Source organism: Acinonyx jubatus, chromosome C2 (genome assembly GCF_027475565.1).
Source record: "Acinonyx jubatus isolate Ajub_Pintada_27869175 chromosome C2, VMU_Ajub_asm_v1.0, whole genome shotgun sequence".
In the NCBI taxonomy this organism is placed as follows: Eukaryota; Metazoa; Chordata; class Mammalia; order Carnivora; family Felidae; genus Acinonyx; species Acinonyx jubatus.
The window spans coordinates 102968696-102994882 of NC_069384.1; the positions used below are offsets into that span (position 1 = coordinate 102968696).

The 26187-nt window shown below is 37.0% G+C and overlaps 2 protein-coding genes across 6 annotated transcripts in view; one reads left to right on the forward strand and one right to left on the reverse strand.

Annotated features, from left to right (window-relative positions):
- SMC4 (structural maintenance of chromosomes 4) overlaps positions 1-18892 on the reverse strand; it is a 44976-nt gene extending 26084 nt beyond the window's left edge. Inside the window, exons 1-7 of the mRNA XM_027061517.2 lie at positions 18722-18892; positions 17436-17579; positions 16380-16558; positions 15747-15938; positions 14111-14287; positions 6448-6612; positions 6052-6179 (exon numbers count right to left, since the gene is read on the reverse strand). Coding sequence (XP_026917318.1) covers positions 6052-6179; positions 6448-6612; positions 14111-14287; positions 15747-15938; positions 16380-16558; positions 17436-17574 — 980 coding nt within the window. The 5' untranslated portion in view covers positions 17575-17579; positions 18722-18892. The remainder of the gene's footprint in view (positions 1-6051; positions 6180-6447; positions 6613-14110; positions 14288-15746; positions 15939-16379; positions 16559-17435; positions 17580-18721) is intronic.
- A 274-nt stretch (positions 18893-19166) lies between these two features.
- IFT80 (intraflagellar transport 80) overlaps positions 19167-26187 on the forward strand; it is a 134424-nt gene continuing 127403 nt past the window's right edge. For 3 of the 5 annotated variants that reach the window (XM_053221254.1, XM_053221255.1, XM_053221257.1), the window contains exon 1: positions 19167-19324. The gene's annotated coding sequence lies outside the window, so the exon portion shown is untranslated. The remainder of the gene's footprint in view (positions 19325-26187) is intronic. The other 2 variants (XM_015066000.3, XM_053221258.1) reach the window with 2 other exon arrangements.

Consider the following 26187-nt stretch of genomic DNA (forward strand, 5'->3'; position numbering starts at 1 on the left):
TCACACCTGGAAAAATCAGATGGGAGGTTGAGAGGAAACAGAGACTGCGACCCTTAAAGAGACAGCACAACAAAAAGTCCCATGGAGATAGAGCATAGAAGCAACAGTTTGAAAGACTGAAGTATATGTGAAAGAAATTTATTTACTAATCTCAGAGCATGTAACGGAGGGCAGATATATTAAGGAGAAACAAGAGAGCTGGCAGGCACCATTTTTCTCCCCTATCTCCCAGCCTAGATACAGAGACACCTTCGGGAACCAGTGCAGTGCCAATACTCTCCATCTATCTTGCGAAGAGCTTCCTCAACCCCCACCCCCACCCCAATTCTCCTCCAGTCCTGCCCCCTCCAGCATGCCCTTGGCCAAAGCCTATCCAAAGTGGTGCCACAAGCCTGGCAATGTGCAAGGAGCACAGACAGGAGCCAGCACCACACCAAAGTGCCACCTGTCCTGAGGAGAGGGGAAGGTAACCACACACACCAGTTTGACTTGAGCCTCAGCAGTGGGCTGGGAGCAGTCATTTGGTCTGGCTGCAGGCCCTGCCCACCAATGAAAACTTCTCAAGGGATAACAGGGAAAGTGTCCTGCAGTTTGGTGCTACTGCATCTCTGGCAAATGCCTGTCTGACTCAAGTGGCCCCAGATTGGCCCACTAACAACACAGGGAACAAACCTTGCCCAACAGGCAGAGTGAGCCATTGCACATGACTGGACTGAAGGCACATGCAGCTCAGACCCACAGTGGGGTTACATGCAACACATATGAGACACCCCTGAAGTGCCAAGTTCTGGTGAACAGGGGACATTGCATTGCAGGACACTATAGGACCTTTTCTTCATAAAGCCACTACTTCCAAGAGCAGAAGACGTAGCTGACTATCCTAACACATAGGAAAACCTAGAGAGTTGGACAAAATGAGGTGACACAAAAATAGGTCCCAAATGAAAGGACAGGACAAAATCACAAGAGAGCTAAACAAAACCGAGAGAAGCAATATACCTGATAATTTAAAGTAATGCTCACAAAGATCCTAATTGGACTTGAGGAAAAGAAGGGAGAATCTCACTGAGACCCTCAATACAAAGAGACAGAAAACCTAAAAAAGCACCAATCAGAGATGAAGAGCTCAACAACTGAAACTAAAAATGCACTAAAGAGAATATATAGTAGAATAGAGGAAGCAGAAGGATCACTGACCTGGAAGACAGAGTAATGGAAAACATCAAACTGAAAAGGAGAAAAAAATAGTAAATGAAGAGACTTAGGGAACTCAGTAACAGCATCAAATGAAATAACATTCACATCATAGGGGTCTCAGGAGAAGAGACAGAAAAGGGGGCAGAAATTGCACTGGAAGAATAGTGAAAACTTCCCAAACTTGGGGAAACAGAAATCTAGATCAAGGAAGCACAGAGAGCCCCTCAAAAATAAACCCAAGGGGATCCCCACCAAGACAGATAGTAATTAAAATAGAAAAAAGTAGTGATAAAGAAAGACTTTTAAAATCAGCAAGAGAAAAGAAAAGTTACATAAAATGGAAACCCCATAAAGCTATTAGCAGATTTTTCAGCAGAAACTGCAGGCCAGAATGGAGTGGCATGATATACTCAAAAAATGCTGACGGAAAAACCTGCAGCCAAGAAAACTCTATCCAGCAAGGCTATCGTTTAGAACAGAAGGATAGTTTCCCAAACTTGATTAAAGGAATTCATGACCACTAAACCAGCCTGACAAGAAATGTCAGTAAGAAAAGTATTAAGTACAAAAGCAGGAAATTAAGTATATCTATGAAAACCAGTCAAAGCATTCACAAAATAAAAGGATGTAAATAAAGTATGGCACCATATACCCAAAATGTGGCAGGAAAGGAGTAAAGAATGTGTGCACTGAAGTGACCATTAACTTAATGCGCGAGAAAGGAATCCAAGTATATTACTAACGAAAGCTGGCAAGCTTTCTTGAGAAGAGCAAGAATAGAAAAGAACTACAGAAAAAACCATAAAACAAGTACATATCTGTCAATAAGTACTTTGAATGTAAATGGACTGCAGGCTCCCATAGGGGAGACATAGGGGGACAGAATGGATAAAAAAGCAAGACCATCTAGATGCTGCTACAAGAGACTCATTTCAAACCTAAAGATGCAGATTGAACCTGAAGGGATAGAAAAGCAATTATCATTCAAATGGAAGTGAAAAGAAAGTGTAGCAATACTTGTATCAAACAAAATAGACTTTAAAACAAAGACTGTAACAAGAGACAAAGAAGGACACTATATAATCCTACTGAAGGGAACAATCCAAGGAGAAGATAAAAACAATTGGAAATATTTATGCATCCAACAGCAAGCACCCAAATACATAAAGCAACTGTTAACAAACATAAAGGAAGTAATAATGGTAATACAACAAAAGTAGGAGATTTTTAACACCCCAGTTACATCTATCCATTGATGTACAAAAATCCACAAGGAAACAGTGGCTTCAAAAGATACACTGGACCAGATGGATCTAACAGATGTATTCCTAACATTCCATCCTAAAATAGCAGAAAACACTTTTCAAGTGCACACAGATCATTCTCCAAAACACATCACATTTTAGGTCACAAAACAATCCTCAAGAAGTTAAAAAAGATACAAGTCAGACCATGCATCTTTTCTGACCACAGCACTATGAAACAGAAACCAACCACAAGAAAAAATGTGGAAAGAACACAAACACATGGAAGTTAAATAGCATTCATTAAACAATGAATGGGGTTGACCAAGAAATCAGAGAGAATTAAAAAAAAAAAAAAAATACATGAAGACAAATGAAAACACAGTGTTTTCAAAATCTTTGGGATGCAGCAAAAGCAGTTCTAAGAGGAAACTTTAGAGCAATACAGACCCAGCTCAAGAAGCAAAACCAATCTCAAATAAACAATGTAACCTTACACTTAAAAGAGCTAGAAAAGAACAAAATCAAAATCAGTAGAAGGAAATGATCAAGATTAGAGTGAAAACAAAATAGATCAATGTAAAAACAAACAGATCAATGAAATCAGGAGCTGGTTCTTTGAAAAGATCAATGAAATTGATAAGCCTTTAGCAAGAATTATCAAAGAGAGAGAGGATTCAAACATAATCAGAAATGAAAGAGAAATAACCGACACCATACAAAGGATTATTAAGATAATGTTATGAAAAAAATTATATGCCAACAAATTGGACAACCTAGCATAGATAAATTCCTAGAAACATAATCTCCTAAAACTGAAGTATGAAGAATTAGGAAATTTGAAGCAGACTGATTATCAGCCATGAAATTGAATCAGTAATCAAAAAACTCCCACAAATGCAAGTCCAGGACCAGTTTCATAGGTGAATTCTACCAAACACTTAAAAGAAGAGTTAATACTTATTCTTCTCAAACTATTCCAAAAACAGAAGAGGAAGGAAAAATTCCAAATACATTCTAGTATGAGACCAGCATTACCCTGATACTAAAACCAGGTAAAGACACTACAAAGAACTACAGGCTAAGATCTCTGATGAACATAGGTGCAAAAATGTACAACATAATATTAAGCAAACCAAATCCAACAATGTATTTTAAAAAGTCATTCACTATGATCAAGTGGGATTTATTCCCATGATGCAAGGGTGGTTTAACATTTGCAAATCAATCAACACAATACATTACATGAATAAGAAAAAGGATAAAAACCACATGATCATTTCAACAGATGCAAAAAAAGCACGTGACAAAGTACAACATCCATTCATGATAAAAATCCTCAAGAAAGTAGGTCTACAAGGAACAAGACTCAACATAACAAAGGACTTATATGAAAAACCCATAGCAAACATCTTAGTGGGGAAAACTGGAGGGCTTTTCTCCTAAGTTCAGGATGTCCACTCTCACCACTTTTATTCAACATAGTACTGGAAGTCCTAGTCATAGCAATCAGACAAGAAAAAGAAGTAAAAGGCATCCAAATTGGTAAGGAAGAAGTATAATTTTCACTATCTGCAGATGACATGATATTATATATGGAAACCTTAACAGACTCTAAACAAGAAACTACTAGACGTGATAAAAGAATTCATTAAGATCATAAGATCAAAATCAATATACAGAAATCCATTGCATTTCTACGCACTAATAATGAAGCAGCAGAAAGAGAAACTAAAAAAAATAATCTCATTTACAACTGCACCACAAACTAAAATACCTGGAATTAAACTATCAAGGAAGTGAAAGACCTGTACTCTGAAAACTATAAAACTAAAAAACTGAAGATGACACAAACAAATGGAAAGATATCCCATGCCCATGGACTGAAAGCAAATACTGTTAAAATGTCCATAATACCGAAAGCAATCTATGGATTTAATGCAATTCCTATCAAAACACCCACAGCATTTTTCAGAGCAGAATACTCCCTAAAATTTGTATGGAACCACAAAAGACTCCGAATAGCCAATGCAATCTTGAAAAAGAACAAAACAGGAGGTATCACAATCCCAGATTTCAAGACATATTACAGAGCTGTAGCAATCAAATCAGTATGGTACTGGCAGCACAAAAATAGCCATATCCATCAATGGAACAGAACAGAGAGCCCAGATATAAATGCCTGCTTATATGGTCAATTAATCTCTGACAAAGTAGGGAAAAACATGCAATGGGAAAAAGACAGTATCAACAAATGGTATTGGAAAAACTGGACAGCTATATGCAAAAGAATGAAACTGGATCACCGTCTTATACCATACACAAAAATAAACTCAAAGTGGATTAAAGCCCTAAAACCACAGAAGTTCTAGATGAGAGCACAGGCAGTAATTTTTATGACTTTGGCAGTAGCAACATTTTTCTAGGTATGTCTCCTGAGGGGAGGGAAGCAAAAACAGAATTAAATTATTGCGAAGACATAAAAAGCTTCCTCACAAAAAATGAAACAATCAACAAAACTAAAAGAGAACCTACTGAATATGAGAAGATATTTGTGAATGACACATCTGATCAAGGGTTAGTATCCAAATAAAGAACTTATGCAAGTACTTCTACCAATCAACACTAAAAAACCAAATAGACATAACAGATATTTCTCAAAAGACGACATCCAGATGACCAAAAGACACGTGAAAAGATGTTCAACATCATTCATCATGAGGGGAATGAAAATCAAAACCACAAGAAATAACAATGTTGGCATAGATGTGGGGTAAAAAGGAACACTCATGCATTATTGGTAGGAATGCAAACTGGTGCAGCCCCTGTGGAAAACAGTATGTAGATTCCTCAAAAAATTGAAAACTAGAATTACCATATGACCCAGTAATTCCACTACTGCAATTTACCCAAAGTATCTGAAAACACCAATTTGAAATGATATATGCACTCCTATGTTTATTGCAGCGTTATTTACAAGTGTCAAACTATGGAAGCAGCCCAAGTGTCCATTAATAGATGAATGGATAGAAAAGATGTGATACACACACACACACAGGAATATTAGCCACAAAAGAATGAAATCTTGCCATTTATAATAACATGGATGGATCTAGAGAATATAACATTAAATGAAATAAGTCAGAGAAAGACAACTATCATATGATTTCATGCATATATGGAATTTAAGAAGCAAACACAGAAAAAAAAGATAAACCAAAAAAGACATTCTTAACTGAAGAGGACTGATGGTTACCCAAAGGGGAGGTGGGTGGAGGATGAAAGAGGTGAAGAGGATTAAAAGTATACAGATCATGATGAGTACAGGATATAAAATTGTTCAATCAAGTATAAAATTGTTGAATCACTACAGTGTACACCTGAAGCCAATATAATGGCATGTTAATTATACTGGAATTAAAATTATAAAAATTAAAACAATTAAAAATTAAACCAATTACCATTAGTACTATGGTAAAAAATTAATTTAACATACTCATTACAAAACAATTTTTAGTTTTTTTTCTACTTCAGTCTTTATTTTTCTGTAATACAGAAAAAAGGGCTTAATGTCAGAAACTAATAAAAATTGATAAATTAATGTACTTACATGTAATATTGACAGACATGATTCTTTTTTCTGAATATTTCATTTTCCAAGGTAAGAAATTTAATGGCTATGTTTTTCTCTCCTTCTAAGGCATCCTTTTCCTTTTCTACCAGCTTAACTCTGTTTAACTACAAAAATTTAAAGTGTATGGATTATTCAAATATATTACACATGTATATACCTGAATTTCAAATATACCAACATGAGGCAAAAATATCTACCATATTAATAAAACACTGCTCAATTAAAGGTAAATAAGAAATATAAAATTCAATCTAAAACAGTAAAGAGTTTTTCAATAAATATGATCTATTATAAACTTAATATCTGACTCAGTAGAATTAGTTCAATAAGCAAAACAGTCTGATTTACAAGAACAATCTATAGAAGATTCACCTTCTCTCCTCGATGTTCATTTAATATTTCAACTCTCCGACACAAGACTTTAATAGGCTCATTTAGCCGTCCGCAACCAATTATATCTTCTAAATATTCAAGCATACCCTCATCATGTTCAGTCTGGCCTTTTGGCTTCATCATAGCGATTTGTTCAACTTCACCCTTAAAAAAAAAAAGTTGTATTACACATTCGCTTCATGTTTAGCTACAACAATCTTAAGTGAGAATTAGGAACAATTAACAAACCCAATACTAATGAACAAATAAATGATAGAAACCAGTACTTAAAGAAATTTAATAAGATATAAACAAAAATGTTTTTGATAGTTTTCATCTTCCCTGATGGTAAGAAATGTATGTTTATACTCCCTTACATAAACTCTTACCAAATTGTAATATACATTCACATACATGTATACAGCCAAAGAAAGATTCCCTAGCTTAAAATTTCATTCAATATATATATATATAAAAAAAGTATTAACTTTTGTATAAGGCAAAACTGAGCAAGGTATTCATATAATCTATAATTACTTTGGCAACATTACCAATTGTTAGTTAACATAATTAGAGCTCCTGTTCTAAAACAAAGAATTTTCAAGATCCTTCATGGCTTAACTGCAGTAGGAATCCTGTCCCAAGATGGTTTATTATTAAACTTTCTCTATAAACCTGGGGTTATGAGCGCCTCAAGAAGTGCTAAGATTTATAAGGATGTCTCAAACTTAATGTTCTAAAACTTTCTAAAAACAAGACCATTAAATAAAAAAGGAAATTACCTATTCCTCATGGTAATAAGAGAAGATAACCAACTGACTGAAAACTAACGAAAGCTCCTGGTACATATGAAATTGGAAAACTTTTATTTGCAATCATTAATATAACAGCTTTGAAGTGTGATTAAAATTCTTAGATTAACATTATATATTTGTATTTATGCAACTCAATTACAAACAGAAAAGAAGAAAAAAAACCCACAATCAGTAACCTTCAAGGCTGACTGCCAGGCAGCCATTTAGTTTCATGGTGGAGAAAATTTTGTCTGAACATGCTCAGGCAAAATGCTGCTACTTTACTTCACAGGAGTAGTTGCCTGTGCTATTACAACACAAGAAAAGGAAGAGTAAAGTAGAAAAAAAATACAGGCCTTTATTTCAGCAAATAGCAAAGGTGAAAAAAAATCAAGAAAAACACACAAAAAACCTATTACTTCCTCAATTTAAATATTCAAAATATTTAAATATGAATAAACCTCAAAAACCTGGGGGTGTATCTTGTTAATGTAATGACAGAGTCAAAGTTACCAAAAGCTCCCACATAAATATAAAGTAAACAAAAACAAACCACACAAAACCTTGGGGCTCCTGGCAGGCTCCGTTGGTAGAGCATGCAACTCTCTATCTGAGAGTTTTGAGTTCAAGCCCCATGTTGGTCATGAAGTATACTTAAAAACAAAAACAACAAAACACAAACAGGGGCACCTGACTTTGACTCAGGTTATGCTCTTATGGCTTGTGAGTTCAAGCCCCCCATCAGGCTCTCTCCTGTTGGCACAGAGCCCACTTCAGATCCTGACTCCTTCTCTCTCTGTCCCTCCCCCCCACCTCAAAAATAAACATTAAAAATCCCACACACAACAAAACCCCAAACCCAAAACAAAAAACCCAACCTTAAAAATAAAACAGCTCACCTTAAATTTAGTCATTGAAAGGCATAACTTTTAATATTTTTATATACTGTCACTCTTCTGTAGTCTGACAACACAACGAACATGATTATCAAACACGAAGTAAAACACTATCCAAAGAGCTTGTTTTTTTTCTCTATAACCTTCAGTTATGTATAAATTACTGCTTTAAACTAAGTTAGTGTTTAAACTAAACTATGTATTTATATAAAACATTTTATTCTTTCAATTATCAGGTCCTTCCAAATGTATGCAGTATTAGTTTCAAGTCGTAGAGAGGATTTAAGCCTAGAATTATGTCCAAAGTTTTGGATTACAACAGGGCAAATGCCAGCCATTGAAGAAGAGTCTTACTCAGTTTTTAACTATGCAGGGTTAATCAACAGCAACGCTGACATTTAGGGCTGGATATTCTTTGTTGCAGGGGTCTATGGTGGGCATCACAGGATGTTTAATAGCATCTCCGACCTCTTACACACCAGATCCTAATAGCATTCCCCCATACCCTCAGCTGTAACAACCCAAAATGTCTCCAGACAACAATCAATGTCCCAGGGACAGAGATGCAAAACTACCCCCAGCCGAGAACCACTCATGTTGAGGTAGTGGTTTAACTCTTTTGGGTTTACTATCCAAACAACAAAAATTATCTGACACTTGATATTCTAATATATTGCCCTAATTCAATTTGAACATCTGTTTTAAGATGAATGAAAAACTATACCGTGAACACAGTCAAATGGGCATAAAGTATTACTTAAGTATACATTTTTCAGGTAGCCAGAAGTTAGGACTCCGAGTAGCAGTTTACATTGACAAAAATATTCCTAAAGGCATCACACTTCCTGGCCGAATTACTTGCTCAAGGATGGAATAACACTATTAGGAAACTGCCTAGCTTTGGGTAAAGCAGAGTGGCTGCCTCTTTTGAGTTACTTATTCCTCCCTAGTTAAAATGGCGGATATGCAATTATGATTTCTTTTCATTCTAACAAGGTTGCACAGTTGGTTGAAGATAAAAATGCTTAAGGACATATCTGAACCAAAATAGTTCCATTACAAGTGCCACATAACGTTCAGTTTTAGATTGTTATAATGGCACTCATTTTTTTTCAACCAGTAATTGTCAGATTCACATTACTGGTATTCCAATTACAGCCTGGAACCTTTCTTATGGCTCTGTTCCTTGATGTCCTTTGCCTGCCTTACCACCTGCTACTATTTGCTTTCTAAGTTTTAACTTAGGGCAATAAGCTCCATACATTTCAAAAAATTTTTTAAAGCATCAACCTGAACTTAAAGTTTAAGGCTCTAAATCACAAATAATGGTAGCATGAAGACACAAAGTCTCAAGTTACTATCATGCTAGCATCTGAAGCCTGCAAAGTTTTATAGGTCTCCATAGTTATCTCTAGTTTCTTAGCTTCAGTAGACCTGAATAAGGTTTTACTTTTTTTGTTATTTACTACAAACTTCCTATGGTTTTAAGTTATATTCCTATTGTATTAGAGACATTACACAACCCTGTAAAATATCAACTATCATTTTTAAGAGTAACATAAAAACTGCAAACATATTTCAATATTTGTAATACCAAGGGCTTATATCTTAACTTCTTACAGTGACAAATCAACTGGTGATTCAGTTACACCATTTCTTTGATAATCTATTTTACAAAATATAGGTTAAAAATCTGAGAAATAGTGATGCTCTTCTTATACAAATGGAATCCAAATTTTAGCAAGCATGAACCATAAGAAATTCAAGTACACAGCTATCAAACTTTTTTTCCTAATAGCACCTGAAGGATTCTTCTCATATGGGTATTTGCATTAAAACTAAAAGGCCCCAAATTACTAGGCTTTGAGTTTTTATTTTCTCTTGATAATCTTTTTATTTTCTCCATTTTCCACCGTACTATTATTGCCCTTTACCTTCTGCTAATAAATTTTTATTCTTTTTTTTTTTAATTTTTTTTTCAACGTTTATTTATTTTTGGGACAGAAAGAGACACAGCATGAACGGGGGAGGGGCAGAGAGGGAGGGAGACACAGAATCGGAAACAGGCTCCAGGCTCTGAGCCATCAGCCCAGAGCCCAACGCGGGGCTCGAACTCACGGACCGCGAGATCGCAACCTGGCTGAAGTCGGACGCTTAACCGACTGCGCCACCCAGGCGCCCCAATAAATTTTTATTCTAATTTGCTCTTTGTGAGCTACCAGAGGCCAACAAACCAAATGACCAAGGTAGTATCTGCCTCAAATAAGTACATCAACAGAAAGGGTAACGCTTTAGTGGGTGGGCTGCTTGATAACCTGGTTGCTTAGGAGTAGCTTCCTACTTTTTTTCAAGCTGAGGCTATTAAATCAAACACTTGGATAACTTAGGTGCTACGGATAGAGCTAAAAATTCTTTTGATACAGCACAAATTTATTTGTACAGGCTAAAAGACCACAACCCAAAAAATTTGTATGACATGCCAGCCTTAGAAGTATACAGGAAAGAAAAAGGAAGAAGAAATATAAGTAAAAATTAATCCAACTTCCAAATTACTAATTTGGAAAATTACTAACAGGGGTATAGGTTCCTTTCTACTGATGTACTTAATTTTAGGCACATACTAACCTTGGTGATTTGGTTTGTTGGCCTCTGGTAGCTCACAAAGAGCAAATGAGAATAAAAATTTATTAGCAGAATGTAGAATAAAAAAAATCTTGGTTCCTATTTAAAGTTCTAATTCAGGTTTTATAATAATAAAGACAAAAACCATATGAAGTTGAAAACTGACAAAGCTAAAATTGCCTTAACAGTTGTAGCTTTTAGGGGTTTACAAAACCACTCCTGAAACAGCAATCTTTAATGTAATTTTGAACCATAATAAAAGCATGAAGGTTGTCATTCTTTTAACTTTTAACATTTGAAAGTTAACATTCTTTTAATTTTTAACATTTGGTGCAAATGCACCAAAACCAATTAAAACTCATTTGTAAATCATAGTTACCATGAAATGCCATGGAGAGCTAATAAAATCCTACTTATTTTCACCAATAGTTATTACAATGTGACAAAGGCTCTCAAATTAAGGTATATATAAATGCAGACATGTATAAACATGAAAAGTACCATGGCCAGTTATAATCTTAACACTTTCTGAAGGCACGTGTAAGTGCTTTCAAGAACAAGAAACAGGGTTTTAACTATCTCTAACATTCACAGCATCTTAGCATAGTGCCCCATTAGGTATTCGTTTGAATAGTCAACTAATGAAATTTAAAATGAATTCAAATACTAGAAATGCCTACTTCAAGAAACCACTAAACCAACTAAACACTGTAAAAAATTTTACCCTTATGGGCTTCTAAAATTTAGTGGTTTTTTTTGTTTGTTTGTTTTTTTAACTTTTAGAGACAGAATGAGAGATTGTGTGCATGGGGAGAGGGAGACGGGGGAGAGAGAGGAAGGGGAGGGGGAGGGAGAGAAAAGAGAAAAAGAGAGAATCTTAAGCAAGCTGCATGCCCAGAGCAGAGCCCAACACAGGGCTTGATTCCATGACCCTGGGATCATGACCTGCGCTGATATTCAACCAAACTGAGCCACTCAGGTGCCCCAAATTTAGTGGTGTTTCATCTTAAAAATAAATTTTCACTTTACTTTAGATTACTTAGGCTGTTAATTACTACCACTGGCCAAACATCTATACATTTTATTCAAACTAATCATTTATGTTCTTGATATTATGATGACTCCAAGTTTCCAGCCTTCCAATCCCAGCTAGTTTTTAAAAAAATTTTTTTTTTAACGTTTATTTATTTTTGAGACAGAGAGCCAGAGCATGAACGGGGGAGGGTCAGAGAGAGGCAGACACAGAATCTGAAACAGGCTCCAGGCTCTGAGCTGTCAGCACAGAGCCCAACGCGGGGCTCGAACTCACGGACCGTGAGATCATGACCTGAGCCGAAGTCGGCTGCTTAACCAACTGAGCCACGCAGGCGCTCAGCTAGTCACCAGCTAGTTTTTTAAGAGAGATGTAGGAGAGAACTAATAAAAAACCATATTCTTACGTACCTCCAACTGCTTTAAATTAGTGCAAGAGTCTAAGTTTTTGATAAGGAACTAAATAAAAATCTATAGATTTTGCCACTTTCCCTCAAGCTTTTAAATAGGGTATCATTAGTTCTACTGGTCCAATCCCTGTTTCTTTTTCCTAACAGGTGAACTCCTAAGGTTCCTATCTGTAAACTTAATCAAACGGAAATGAATCTATTACATGGGAAGTAAGTTTACCTTGACATTAAAAATGTTTTAAATAATTTGTTAAAATGACACAAAAAGGGTGAAATTATTATGAGGACAAATGGTTTAAGCATCCTACGTGCTTCAGAGGCACATATTTAATATAAAGTTGACAATTTAAAAATTACTGTTTTTTACTTCTTCAGGAAATTGTGACTTTATTTAGTTTTCTTTATTACTGAATTATGTACAGAAAGGCTGCACCAAGGGGAAAAAAATTTACCCTTGCAAAGGTTAAAATGCAGTCCACTTTAAGGAGTCTTGGCACAGGTGTAAAATTTTGACCGATTATCCCAGGATAGTAAATAGCAAATAAAAAATCAACAGGAGTATAGGTTGCTGCAAAATGGTAGTATCAAATACAGTATTACAGAATGAAATAACTTTTAATCCATAGTTAACCAAACCAAATCCCATAACATGAAGGTCCATAAAACAGTTCAATTTGATTAAACACACACACACACACACACCTTTAATTCCACATTTATGTAAATTCAGTTGTTTAGAATTGTATCTGCAGCTGATTTCCCCTAACATTCATTTTCAAATAAGTCTGGGTTACAGAAGTATTACAAATGCACTGTGCCTGGTAACAAAAGATAGCAATAGAAGTCATTCCAGAATAATGAGAACCAACTGAGAACACTCAGTTATCCTAATGAAACTTTTAGTATCAAAATTCCCAACTTACTTTAAAATCAGTCACAAGACTTATTAAATAATATCAGCAACTATTTTAAATCACAATATAGGTTTGCTTTTATTATTATGCTCTTGAGAGATTCTGGATAGAACACAGGAAAAGAAAAGTAGCTTCCAATCAAAAAGGAATTTTAATGTACCTGATAAAGTCATGTTTTACATTGACAACTTTTTTTTAAAGTTAAAGAAAAAGTATTTTTCTTACCAAGCAAGGCTGGTAAAACATATCTTTAATAAAGAAGACAGGGTTTCTAATAAAATTCAACCTAAGACCAGGTACTTAGTTTTATAGCCCTTAAAAAGACTTCAAGAGTTGTAATACTTCAGAATGAAATGTCAGTTACTTTCTGATCTTTCAGTATTTAGTGGTTCAAACAGGCCATTCTAACCAAAACAAAAACCAGCTTGGGTAAGCTTTTAGTTAACCATTGTAGTGTTAAAAAAAAAAAAAAAAATTAGTAAGGTGCTCAAGTAAAATTGTCAAACACTAAGTGTACAGAGTTCTTTTCATGTTTTTGCTATTTAATATTAGTAGAGATAAAAATAAAATTAAAGGACTATAAAAAGATAATGAATCTCATTTAAAATGTTATCTTAAAGGAAAATACAATCAGTAATAACAAATAGCTGTTATATCCCTGTCACGCTAAAGCAGCACAATAATATTGGTGTTTAATACTTATTTCACTACGCCAATATTTACGTGCTGCTACAGCGGAACAAGTATGTCAGTCCATCCAAACATAAAATGTGCGTCTCACAGTGAAAACATAATTTTGAATGAATTTCCTTAAATTTCTAGAGCAGCAAATAATGATTCGCATCTTGACTGTAGTATGTAAACCATGATGTGCTGCTACAGTACTTTAAGGCCTCAAAAAGTACAGGATGCATCCAACAGGGGGATACCCCTCTAAACTTTATAGAAAAAAAAGTAAGGAGTAAGAAGATGTCTAAAATCTTTAATAAACTTACCTGTAAGATTAAAAATCTATTATGGTCCAAGTCAATTCCATGACTTCGAAGAAGATTTCCAACATCCTTAAACGTTGTCTTCTTCCCACTTATGTGATAGACAGAAGTATTGTCTCTGTAGGCAGTTCTGGATACATAGAAATTACTGTTAGGAATGACTTCATAATCATCCCCTTCCTGTTTTGTGGAAAAACAAAACCAGAAAACAATTGTTGGTATTAAGTCACAGATCTGCACCAAATTTCACTCTTCATATTGAAACTAATTCTATGGATTAAAAACTTCAATTGAACATGCACATAAACTGGCAGTATTTCTCAGAAATGACCCTCTTAGCAAATAGTTTCCAAGTTGTTTGATCCCTTTCCTCATAGATCACAAAAACCAAAAAGCCAAACAAACAGAAACAAAACAAAAAACCCACTTCCAAACAAGCCTAAAACTCTACTGACTGAAAAAGAGTATTTGAAGGGGTACAAGAATCTCACCATATCTGAAATAAACTCACTCCAACTATTAAACCATGTTGACAGATTAAATTACTAGTCCACTTAGAAAAGCTGCAAGAAATGATCCAAAGAAAGGAAGGTAGGAATGGCGTAACTTGGCTTAGCTTTTGTCTTTTTTTTTGGTAAACAATATGCCATTGGAAGGTATAAACAGTTGCAAAGAATTGACAACTACATTCCCCCAATTTTTAAAAAAATCAACTGGATTTTAAAAAATGATGTGCAAATCTACTTTAATAGTAAAACTTGCTTTCCCTTAAAAGCTTTGTCATTTTGACAAATGGCTTTTAAAATTTACACGAATCGAACATAATTATAATACGCAATGAAATCAAACCTGATTTAGTGGCAATCTAATTTTCCAACCTAAATTGTACAATAGAAAAGCACTAAAAAACAAATTAATATAGATACCATGTAAATTTAACTAAAGCCCTTTATATTAAAAAAAAAAATCTAAAATACATAACTTAGAATCCAAATCACATCCTTGCTTCATTATGGAGTTTTCTGTATTTTTAGGTTCCAACTAGTCATTTTTAAGCCATGATTTCCAAAGTTAATTATTTGATGAGAAAAAAACCAATACCAACCGAACCAGAATCACGTAGATAATATAGACACTTTAGCTAAAATTGTTTCCTTTTCTAGAAAACACATGTATTAACCCTTCCCCTGTTTTAAAAGGGTAAACTGAAGTAGAGTTCTTTCACATTACAGACACACAATATTAAAATGGAGATGATAAAATTAGTCATCGGTTACATTTTCAAGTTTAGGTAATTTATCTGAAAGCAATACAAACATAACTTTATACTGAAAGAATGCCTGTGTTGGCACTCAAGATACTAAAACTGCTCAATGTTTTATTCTAAAGTAGCTATCATGAGCTACTTATAATTCATTGCCCTGGCTAAAAATTTTAATATTTTAATGGCTGCCACCACCACTACTCAAAGAAAATATGATCTTGGAAGTAATGAAATCAGTATCCATCCATTCTGCTTTAACCATACACTAATTTTTAAAAGCCTACTTAAGCCGAAAATAATAAATGTGCAATGTATGGAAATCCTGTGTTCCACACTTGAGGCTGTAAATAACTAAAACAGTCAGAAGTCCCTTACCTTATCAATTATCTTCTGAAAATGAACTTCTACAGTACAACTCTGAATATCCTTGTGTTCATCAGAATTGTGAATAAGCACTGAAAGTTTTTTAGATCTTATTTTTTGTGCTCGATAGCCAAACACAAAAAGCATAGAATCAATAACATTGGATTTGCCACTGCCATTTGGCCCAATAATACAGGAAAAGCGCTGCATAAAAAGAACAGTAAAAAAATTAAATTGAAGTTAAAGAAAAGGTTATACCATACTGATTTTAATTTAAAACGCTTGCGCTTTTTACTTGCAGCGAAACTATTAAGTAAAAGTTTTCATTTCAACTTGTTTACTTATATCATATTCTCGATAACAAGCTTCAACGCTTTAAAGAACACCTAATTCTAGCTTATTTTCTTTATAAAATTCATTCTAATAAAGAAAATAGTGCCTTCAAACAAAAAACTCACCAATTCTACTCAGTGAGGAAAACTTAACAGCCAAAGAGGTACCAAACATAACCACCAGGATAAACAAAAACCAATTTCAGTTGTTAAAAAACACAGGAAACATACCATGTGTTATCAAGCAGGATATATGATAAAAATTGAAATATACACATTACCCTATTAATAGTTATTTAAAATGGTCAAATACCTTATGAAAAGGTCCCAGAATTTTTTCCCCAGCATAGGATTTGAAGTTCTGGTTTACAATATGAGTTATCATTAGCCGAGGAGCTCCGGCTTCATTGGCCATTGCTGGAGGCGGGGGAGGAGGGATGCTATTCAAAATCTCTTCTAAACTTCTATTATCAATTTCCTCACTTGGTGTCTCTAAGTCAGTCAAAGGAAAAGGAGGGCAAGGGGGAAAAAAAGCCTGCATTAGTGCAATTAGTTCGGAGGACTACTCCTGCTAATCTTTGGGGAAATATTATTTATGAACCCTAGGAATCTGTATTTTCCACTTGAAATGTAGTATCCTAAACTCAGGAGAAATGAGAATTTCAGCTTAGTTTTATTTAAAAAGAAATTCTTAAAAGAAACGCCACCAGTCACAAAATCCCACAAAAATGTATCTCTTAAGAGTCAAAACACTACAACATAAAGCAAATCTGGGAAAACCACAACAACCCGATTCTCTGTTCCACGTCTAAACAGGTGGTTAAATCCTAAGGTTCTAGATCCAACTTTCTCCGTATCTCTGAGCACCAGGAACCCTCACTTTGGACACTCAAAGAGCTCCAGCGGCACTGTCACAGGGGCTGCCTAATGTCATCCAATTCCTGTACTCACAAAAGCTACAGTAGTTTCGAGTAAATTATCATCTCTTTAAAAACAATTTAAGACCTGGGAGGTTGTTAGCGTCAAACAACTTTAACATACAATAAAGTTAATTCTGTCTGGAACAAAGTCCACTAGCTATTGGCTGACCATGTCGATTTCCGCGGAAATAAAAGGCCACAAACAGAAATTCATAACTGCAGCCACGAACTTGCCCCAATCCCCTCCGGCACCGTTACAAGCGAAACTGCACGACCACTCCATCTCTGAAAATCCCACCAGCTTCTTGAGCTGCTCCTCTTCACCTACAGACGTCAACTCCGCAGCCCCTCACCTCCGCGCCCCCAAACACCAGCCAGTCCCGGGTTGGGCGCTGACCCACCCGGGTCTACCAGCGCGCTTTCCTGCCGAGTCGCGGCGGGGTACTCACCTGCGGTAGCAGGGGCCGGGCTGCCCGCGCGGCCAGGCGGGGGTTCCGGCTCCGCGTCGCTACTGGTGCCGTCCGGGGAGTGCGGCGGCTCTTCTCTCCTGCGCCGGGCGGTGGAAGGCTGGGTGCCTTTACGGGGCATGGTCGCTGGGGCAGGGGGAGAGCCGGGAGCAAGTCAGCCCGCCGGGCTGCAGGACCAGGCCGGTACACTTCCCGCCGGCCCCCGCGATGCAACCGACTAAGCCCCTACCCCACCCGACTCGGGAGGAAACTCCGTCCATCCGTTTCCGAGAGCCCCTTTTTAATAATCCCCGCTCGACGCCAGCGGGTGCTCGTTAAACAAGGCACATAAAACCCAAGTGCCAAAAAGGCGGGATTCGTCTTAAGTCCGAATCAAGTGGGAAAACCTAGACGTGCTCGGTAATCAAGCAAGGATAGAAGTGCTTAAGTTCTTTATATTTTCCTAATGGCTCCTCACCCTCATCCTCCCACAGTATAAGGGTGTAAGAATATTTTCCTTTGATTTCCTAACGAAATAATTCCCATAAGCCGGCATTTACTGACATTCCCACGCTCTCGGGCTAGGGAAGCAAGCGCACAGACTTTGTTGAGAGTTCTATTACCTTCAGGTTTGAGGGACCATCAACTCTTCCTAAGGTACCTAAGACTAACGGGCGACTCGCCGCCCACTTTCCCCGCCATTTAGCTCTTGGCGCCGTTGACGGCCCGAGGGCTTCCAAGTCTCCTCGCCACCGTCCGACCCGGAAAGGCGGCCGGAGACTGGGGTGGACCACTCTCGACTTCTAAATCGGACACAGGCAGCGCCTGCTCCAGTTCAATCGTCTTGGGGTGGTGGGGTTTGTCTCTCCGGGGCCCGCTGCGGAGTCTCGTTGGACAATAAACTACAAAAGGTCACCAGTAAGGGCTCAGACCCGGTGATTAGTCCCCTGAGAGAAGAGAGGTCAGGGGGCCGGGGCACGGGAGACGCCCTTTCCCCGAGAGACCAGCATTTCTGAGAGGAGATCCGCAAGGCTGAGAGTCCGCGTAGTCCCGCACCCCCGCCGACAGACGCTTAAGTAGCTCAGGGAAGTGGCGCCCGCGCGAAGCGCGCGGGAGTCCCGACTGCCGGGAGGCGGCCGAGGGGGGAGGGGTGACAGCGAGAGAAATCTCCCGGCGGCAGCCTCAGCCGACTTCGGCTGCTCCAGCTCAAGGCCTCTACTTTCCAGGCGCCCGCAGACGGGGCAGGAAGTAAGAGTGTGACAACCTGATCAGGAAAAGAAGTACTTTACCTGCGGGGCAGCCCAGGCAGATCAAAGCTGGAAACCGTTGTACAGCACCCCCGCTCCTACCGGTGTTTCGGCTCCGGGTCCTTCACTCGAAAATGGCGCCTAAAATACAAACTCGAACGGAAATTCGTTACAAATGCGCGCAGTGCTTTCTGGGAATCACTAATTTGAAAAAAATGCGGCGACTACCACCGCCATCTTCTGGTCGCATACACGCCTGCGTGAATCCTTGGCGGGACCCTGACGGCCGGAGACGTTTCTAAGTGAAAACGCGGAGCGAAACAGTTTTGCCTGAGGCCTCCGGCAACAGTACTCTTATAAAAATATTAAAAAAAAAAAAAAAACAACACCTCGAACTGTAGAGGTTTGAACAAGAGGGAAAAAAATGTAGGGCTCCACCCCCTAGGTGGAGGGGGGGCTCAGTCGTCCCCTAACGTCCCTTAAAGAGAGAGCGGGCTTGGGTGATCCGCGGCGCGGTAGTATCGCGAGAAGAAGGAGTGTGCGTAGCTCTTAGAAATCACTATGGTGACAGGGAGGTTGGGAGGCTTCTTGGTAACTGGTCCCAGCTCTGTGGGAATAATCGCCACTGCTTTCCTGCAACTTAAGGTAAATCTCTTTACCTCTGGACTTAGTGAGGAAAGGGTTTGGAAATTGTGGCCATCAGTGGATCCCACCATACCTGTTTTAATAGTGCATGCGGCATAGGGCATCAGTTATTTTCCGTCTCCCTGGAAGCAGTGGGGCTCTGGACGTAGCTTTTGGGATCCGAAGCAGGAAGCCCAGAGTTTGGAGGGAGTAGAGGGACAAGAACAGAAAACCTGGATTGGCGAATAATAGTATAGTCTACATGTGAATAGCAAAGTAATTTCGAATTTATTGGTGTTAGGTCATTAGTGTCACTAGTGAAAGGAGATTTCGGGCTTTTAAAATCATTTGAAAGATTTCGTAATGGAAGAAATGATTTGTCGGTGTCATCTGATTGTCTTTATGAGAAAATTATCAGTGGGCAAATATTTCTCAAGCAACTTGAATGCGTTACACTGTACAAGGTATAATAAGGATTATTAAGCAAATATTCCTGTTCCTAGAGAATTTAGTTTTGTTAGTCAATTTTTAACCTGGAGTCTGTAGTCCTGGTGGTAAGGTGGTTGAGATTCAGTGGAGTTCCTGACACTCCCACGGTCCCCCGCTAAGTTGTATGCGGAATTCCGTGCATTTTTGCATTTTTCTGGGGAGTTAGTTTTCCCAGCACTTTGATCAGATTCCCAAATCCTAATCCCCCGTTATGTTAACCACTGGTTGATTTGACTATCTCCTATAAGTATTTATTCAGCGACGCTTATGTAGTTGACATTGAGAACTGGGAGCCGTTTTACCCCCCTTAACCTTTGCATATCTAGGGCTGACATACTGAATCACTGATAAGTCTGCTTTATGAATGAATTTGCATTAACATTCTAAGTAAGTATTGTTAAGTCTGACCCCAGGAGCATTATGTCAGGTTCAGTGATTCTCAAGAGGGGTGTAGAGGACACTCCCTGCCAACTGTAAGAATTTGGTGAGGTTCAGAGAGACTGGTGTGGTTTGCAGGAGCATTGACTCCATACTATACTATTCCTTTAAAATTGAAAAAAATAATTATTGTTTTCATATGACAAAGTATGGACAAAAAACTCAATGAAAAAAAAATTTTGACTGTTGGTTATATCAAGAAAATGTAGTGATTCTCTTTGAAAGTTTCTGGAATCATTTGGATTTTTGAAGTTTGTAAAATACTACAAAACCTGAGTTGGAGAGGTCAACCATGAAAAAAAGCAAAAACTAGACCAAACTGAGTGGTGTATAAGGGTCACAGATCACAATGTAGTAGAAAGATGTAACATAACAAAATCCCAAATCCCATCATTTTTTTTAACCATATACTTGGATAATTTACAAAATTTATCAATTTTTCTGAGACTATTTATCATGAAATCAGGATATAATGCCTACCTCATAGGACTATTTATAATTTTCTCTAACACATATGCTGTAAGCATTTGATATTACTGTGTTTACAACACTGACCTTATTAGGGCATGTGCTAAGGATGAATGATGGGATGTCAAGTTAAAAGATCAGCTTATGAAGGGTCTTGACAGCCAGATTTTGGATGGTAGATATGATATAGAGGAAACACCTATTAGAAAAATTTTGAGCGAAGGAATGACTTGATAAAAAAGAAAAAAAAATAACAGCAGTTATATGGGATGTGTTAAGACAGGAAAAAGATGTAGATCAGGCATAGCTTTATTATGTGGAAGGTGAAAAGTGCTTACAGAGTAGAATGGAAAAAATCCAGGCACATTTAGGAGGAAAAATATACAGCTTTTCTAGTTTTTAATGGTTAAGAGTCTAAACACTTAAAGTCAGTCAGATACTATTCTTTGTTGGTGAATTCCTGAATTAGTGATGAGGGGATAGAAAGAAAAATAAGTTAGAGATAGTTCTTGGTTTTACTGTCTTTGATGATTGCTCTAAATAACAGTAGGTCTTAATGACAGATGAGAAAGAAATGTTATTTCAATAAATCAAGTTACCTATGGCTTTAGATTTAGTCGAACCTAACCATGCCCGCTCAGAACAAGTTTTTTTTTTTTTTTTTTAATTCTTTTATGTTTATTTATTTTTGAGAGAGAGACAGAGTGTGAGTGGGGGAGGAGCAGAGAGAGAGGGAGACACAAAATCTGAAGCAGGCTCCAGACTCTGAGCTGTCAGCACAGAGCCCAATGCAGGGCCTGAACCCACAAACCGTGAAATCATGACCTGAGCTGGAGTCGGATGCTTAACTGACTGAGCCACCCAGGCGCCCCAGAACAAGTATTTTTAAAACATGTTTAAGCCAGATTGTATGATGTAGCAAAGACATAGCAAACAGCTACAGAGTAGACTTAAATCTAAAGTGAAAGTAGGACACTTAGAACAGGTGAAGAAGTGATTTGGGAAGAGATTAGAGTCAAGAAAAAAGACTTGATTGATCCCTTCCAATACTTTGGATACTTCTCATGAAATTAACAGTTTAATTATAAAAAGAAGCTGGTCAGATTGGGATGACTAATTTACAGTCATTTGGGAAAGTAAAGCAAGTCTCATCTTTCTGATCCAAAATCATCTACTAACAACCATTATGTGTAATTTCAGGCAGTCTGAGAACAGAACCCTCACTTTTTACATTTTAAAAGTGAAACTGTACCACATAGGAAGAAATAAGAATAAATTCAAAGAGAACAATCGGAATTAGAATTCAAATCCACATTTGCAATTCCTTAAGTGCACAGTTAAGTTTTGTCGTCATCATAATAATGTTTTTTGGGGTTCCTGGGTGGCTCAGTTGGTTAGGTGCCCCCTCTTGATTTTGGCTCAGGTCATGATCCCAGGGTCAGGGGATTGAGCCCTGCTTAAGATTCTCTCTCTCCCTCTCCTTGTGCCCTTCCCCCACGCACACTCTCCCTCTCCCTCTTTCTCTTTCACTCCCAAAAAAAAGAAAAATGTTTTTTGTCTGTCTTCTAATGTGGTTTCAACATTCATAAAGTCTGATATTAGATTTGTGGATAAACCTTTAAAAATGTTAATCAAGTTTTAGTTAATTATAAATATTTGGATTAATTAGATATTAATTAATAAATAAAAATGAATAAATAAACATGGGTTTATGTAAGTAATGAATAAATACTTAGAGAATTTGTTCAGATTAATAAATTGATTGGGCCTGACCAGCTCAGTCAGTGGAACGTGTGACTCTTGACCTCAGGGTCAAGGTTCAGCCCCAAGTTGGGTGTAGAGATTACTTAAAAATAAAATCTTTAAAAAGGAAAGATTAATAAATTGACTATAGAACAGCATAGATAATGGTGTATATTCATCTTGATAATATAATGTTATACATTTACATATTATACATTTTATATATGACATATATGCATATGTATAATACATGTGTGTGTATATATATGTATATACATGCACTTCGTATATTAGTACATGAATGTTATTGAAATTCTCACCTATCTTAACACAAAAAAAAGGAAGTGAGGAAGTGGAATGGTTTTCTGGGGAAAGACTGTTTTGAAAAATGAGTTTGCTTTTATTCATGTAGGTTGGAATTAGGAAAGATATATCCAGTGGGCAGCAGAGAAAGAGAATATAGGTTAGGGAAGAAAATAGGATGAGATGGTACTATGTGAATGGTTGAAACATAAAAATAGATTAGTTTTTAAGGTTGTAAATAAAGAGAGAATAGCACCAGAAACTGTCACTTCTTAGAATCTAGAAAGAAATGATTATGGTAATGTCTCAGGATTCTAGATTATAGGTAACAAGAAAACCTAATCTAAATTGTCTTGAGAAAAAATAAATTGGCTTCCATAATCGAAAAATCAGGTGAGTGTCACTGGATTTAGTGTTCAAATAAAGACACAGGATTTCTTTGCTCTGCTTTGCATTCCGTTGTCTTGGCATTACTTTCATATAGTGGTCTCTGGCACCTACAGGCCCTTCCCTTGGTGTGGTAAGATGGCTATGGTAACTCCAGCCTCAAATCTTCTAAAATTAAAGACCAGGGGTAAGGAGAGTTTTTCTTCCCCATCATTTATTTGAATAAAAGTCCTGGGCCACCTGTGAAACAGTCTCTGTGCAAAGGGAATGGAATGTTCTAATTGGCTTTAGTCTCTCTCATGCTGGCTTCACTGAAGCCACATGGGCTAAAAGTGGGGTAGTGGAGAAAAATTCTTTGTAGCTAGGAAAAGAGTGAATATATGTAGAGTGACAAAAACCAATTTTCACTATGAATAGCTAATAATTATTTAGTTCTTACTATGTTCCAGGCACTTTACTGGATATTTTATATACATTTAATCATAACCAACCTGTGAAGTAGGTATTGTTAGCCCTATTTTATATAAGGAAGAAAACAATACAGTATCTGGAAGATCAGTAGGTAAAAGTTTCAATAAGAGGGTCAAATACAGTAGAGACTTTAAAGAGAATGAGAATGGTGATCCTATGAAAAAAAATTATTAGTTTTTTTTTTTTCAAATGCAGAAGTGCGTAAAGAAAACTGGGCCATCATCCAATCAGATAATCCTATGCTAAATATATAAGTGTATAGACATATAAAATACTATGAACATGGTAAAAACTAAACAGTACGGAAACATAAAATGATCATTAAAAGCCTCCCTTCTCATCCCAATGTCACTACCCTCACAGAGGTCTCCTTTGTCTTGCTCCTCTTCCTAGAAAAATGTTTTAAAATACACGAGCTTAAACATATATCCCTTTTTATTTATACAAAAAAGTGTGTGTTATATAATACTGCTAACTTTGCTTTTGTCATTAAACATTATAGACATCTTTCTGTATCAATACATACAGATTCAATACACACAGATTCATTTCATTTTTTAAATAGTTGCACAGCACTTTAGCATATTGCTGACTGTGGTTCTTTTATGCTAGGTGATGAATTAAAAGGATGAACGAAAGATGACTACTTATTCCAGATTTGAGAATCACATGGTTTATAGGCTAGAATTTATCAGGTCACCCTGCAAAAGGATTATAAATATAGCAAACAAGAATAATAAAAGTCTGGTTGGCAAGAGCTAGGTATAATCATAGCTAGAATTGCAGGGAAATGTAAGTACCACAGCAGACACATATACTTTAGCAAATGCATACAGGAATTGGAGTGGGATGGGGTTGGAGGTCTTTAGTAATTGAACTCTATGGCCTTTCACAAGCCTGCTTCCTTTGCTTGTTATGACTTTGAATCTGTCCCTGGAAATGATGAGCCTGCTTCTCTCTTCCCTGCCAGGCAAGAAATCTTAGCTCTAGTCTGCAAGTGATTTTTTTTTTAAAGTATTTATTTTGAGAGAGAGAGAGAGAGAGAGAGAGAGAGAGAGCAGGGGAGGGGCAGAGAGAGAAGGAGAGAGAGAATCCCGCAAGCTCCTCACTGTCAGTGCAGAGCTGGATGCCAGACTGGATCTCACCAACTGTGAGATCATGACCTGAGCTGAAATCAAGAGTTGGAAGCTTCACTGACTTGGCCACCCAGGCGCCCCAAGTCTGCAAGTATTTTTATGGTGGGACAAACCTGAGTAAAAGATCTGCCTCTCTCTTCCTCCTTGCTTTCCTGGGAAAGAGTCACAGGAGTCTGATCAGAGCCATCAATTTAGAAAACTGTTCATAAAAATTGCGCTTTTAAAAATAGGGACTTGGGTAGTCAAAAATAGGGACTTGGGTATTAGTTTTAATATCAATACCCAAGGGTTAGCCAGTATGCAAATGACCCAAACAGAACTTGGTATGATCTAGCTCTTGTGCTTTATCTATTCTTCACATTCCTGTTCACTACTGAGGCTTGTCTATTTCTTATCTATAAGTTGATAAATTATGCCTTCCCTCTTTCCTGCCTAAATTTTTTCTCATTTTGTTAGTGATTCTACCTCTTAGTTTTAATTCTTAAATCTAATTTTTTTTCCATTTTTTGTAAACCATTTAACCATTTTTAAGTGTATAGTTCAGTGGCATTAAGTACATTTATATTATTATACTACTATCACTTCCATCTATCCACAGAACTCTTCTCATCTTGCAGAACTGAAACTCTGTACCCATTAAATAATAACTTCTCATTCTTCTCCCCTGCCCCCAGCCCCTGGCAACCACCACTCTACTTTCTGTCCCTATGAATTTGACTACTCTAGGTACTTCATGTAAGTGAGACATATATTATCTGTTCTTTTGTGACTGGATTATTTCAATTAGCACAATGTTAAGTCTAATTCTTAACATTAATTCTTTGTTCTAGTTTCTTGGTTCTAACCCTGTTTCACATTATAAGTACATATATCCACAACATGAGTGTGTGATTTGTCGTAAACATTTAAATTTCATTTTTGATAGAACTATACAGAGTTCTGCAATAAACAGGCTTATGTAGTTGCATAGATATCTTGGTGTACATTTGTATGTATATGATAAATTCCTGTGATTAGGAATTATTCCCGAGGTAGATTCCTTATATGATACTTCCATTGAATCAGTAGCTTCTAACCCAAAATAAAGCACAGATGTGTCAGATTGGCGGAGTCTGGGCTACTTGCCTGTGTCCTAGCTGTAAGGAAGGCTAGAGAGGTAATAATTTTTTTTTTTATAATGGGGAAAAGACTCATAGCAGTCAAAGGTTTTGGAGTGGAGAGCAAAAGAATGAATGACAATTAGCACTAATTTACCTGCCCTTCAGTAATGTATGGGAGTATTTGTTTCTCCATACACCAGCCCTGGATTCTGGGTATTTTGCACTTGACCACTCTGATAACAGAAATATGGTATCTAGTTGTTTTAGTTTTCATTTCTTTAATTATAACTGAGGCTTGTTTCATGTTTTTGCTTGCCTTCTGATGGTCTGTATATATATTTCTGTGAAC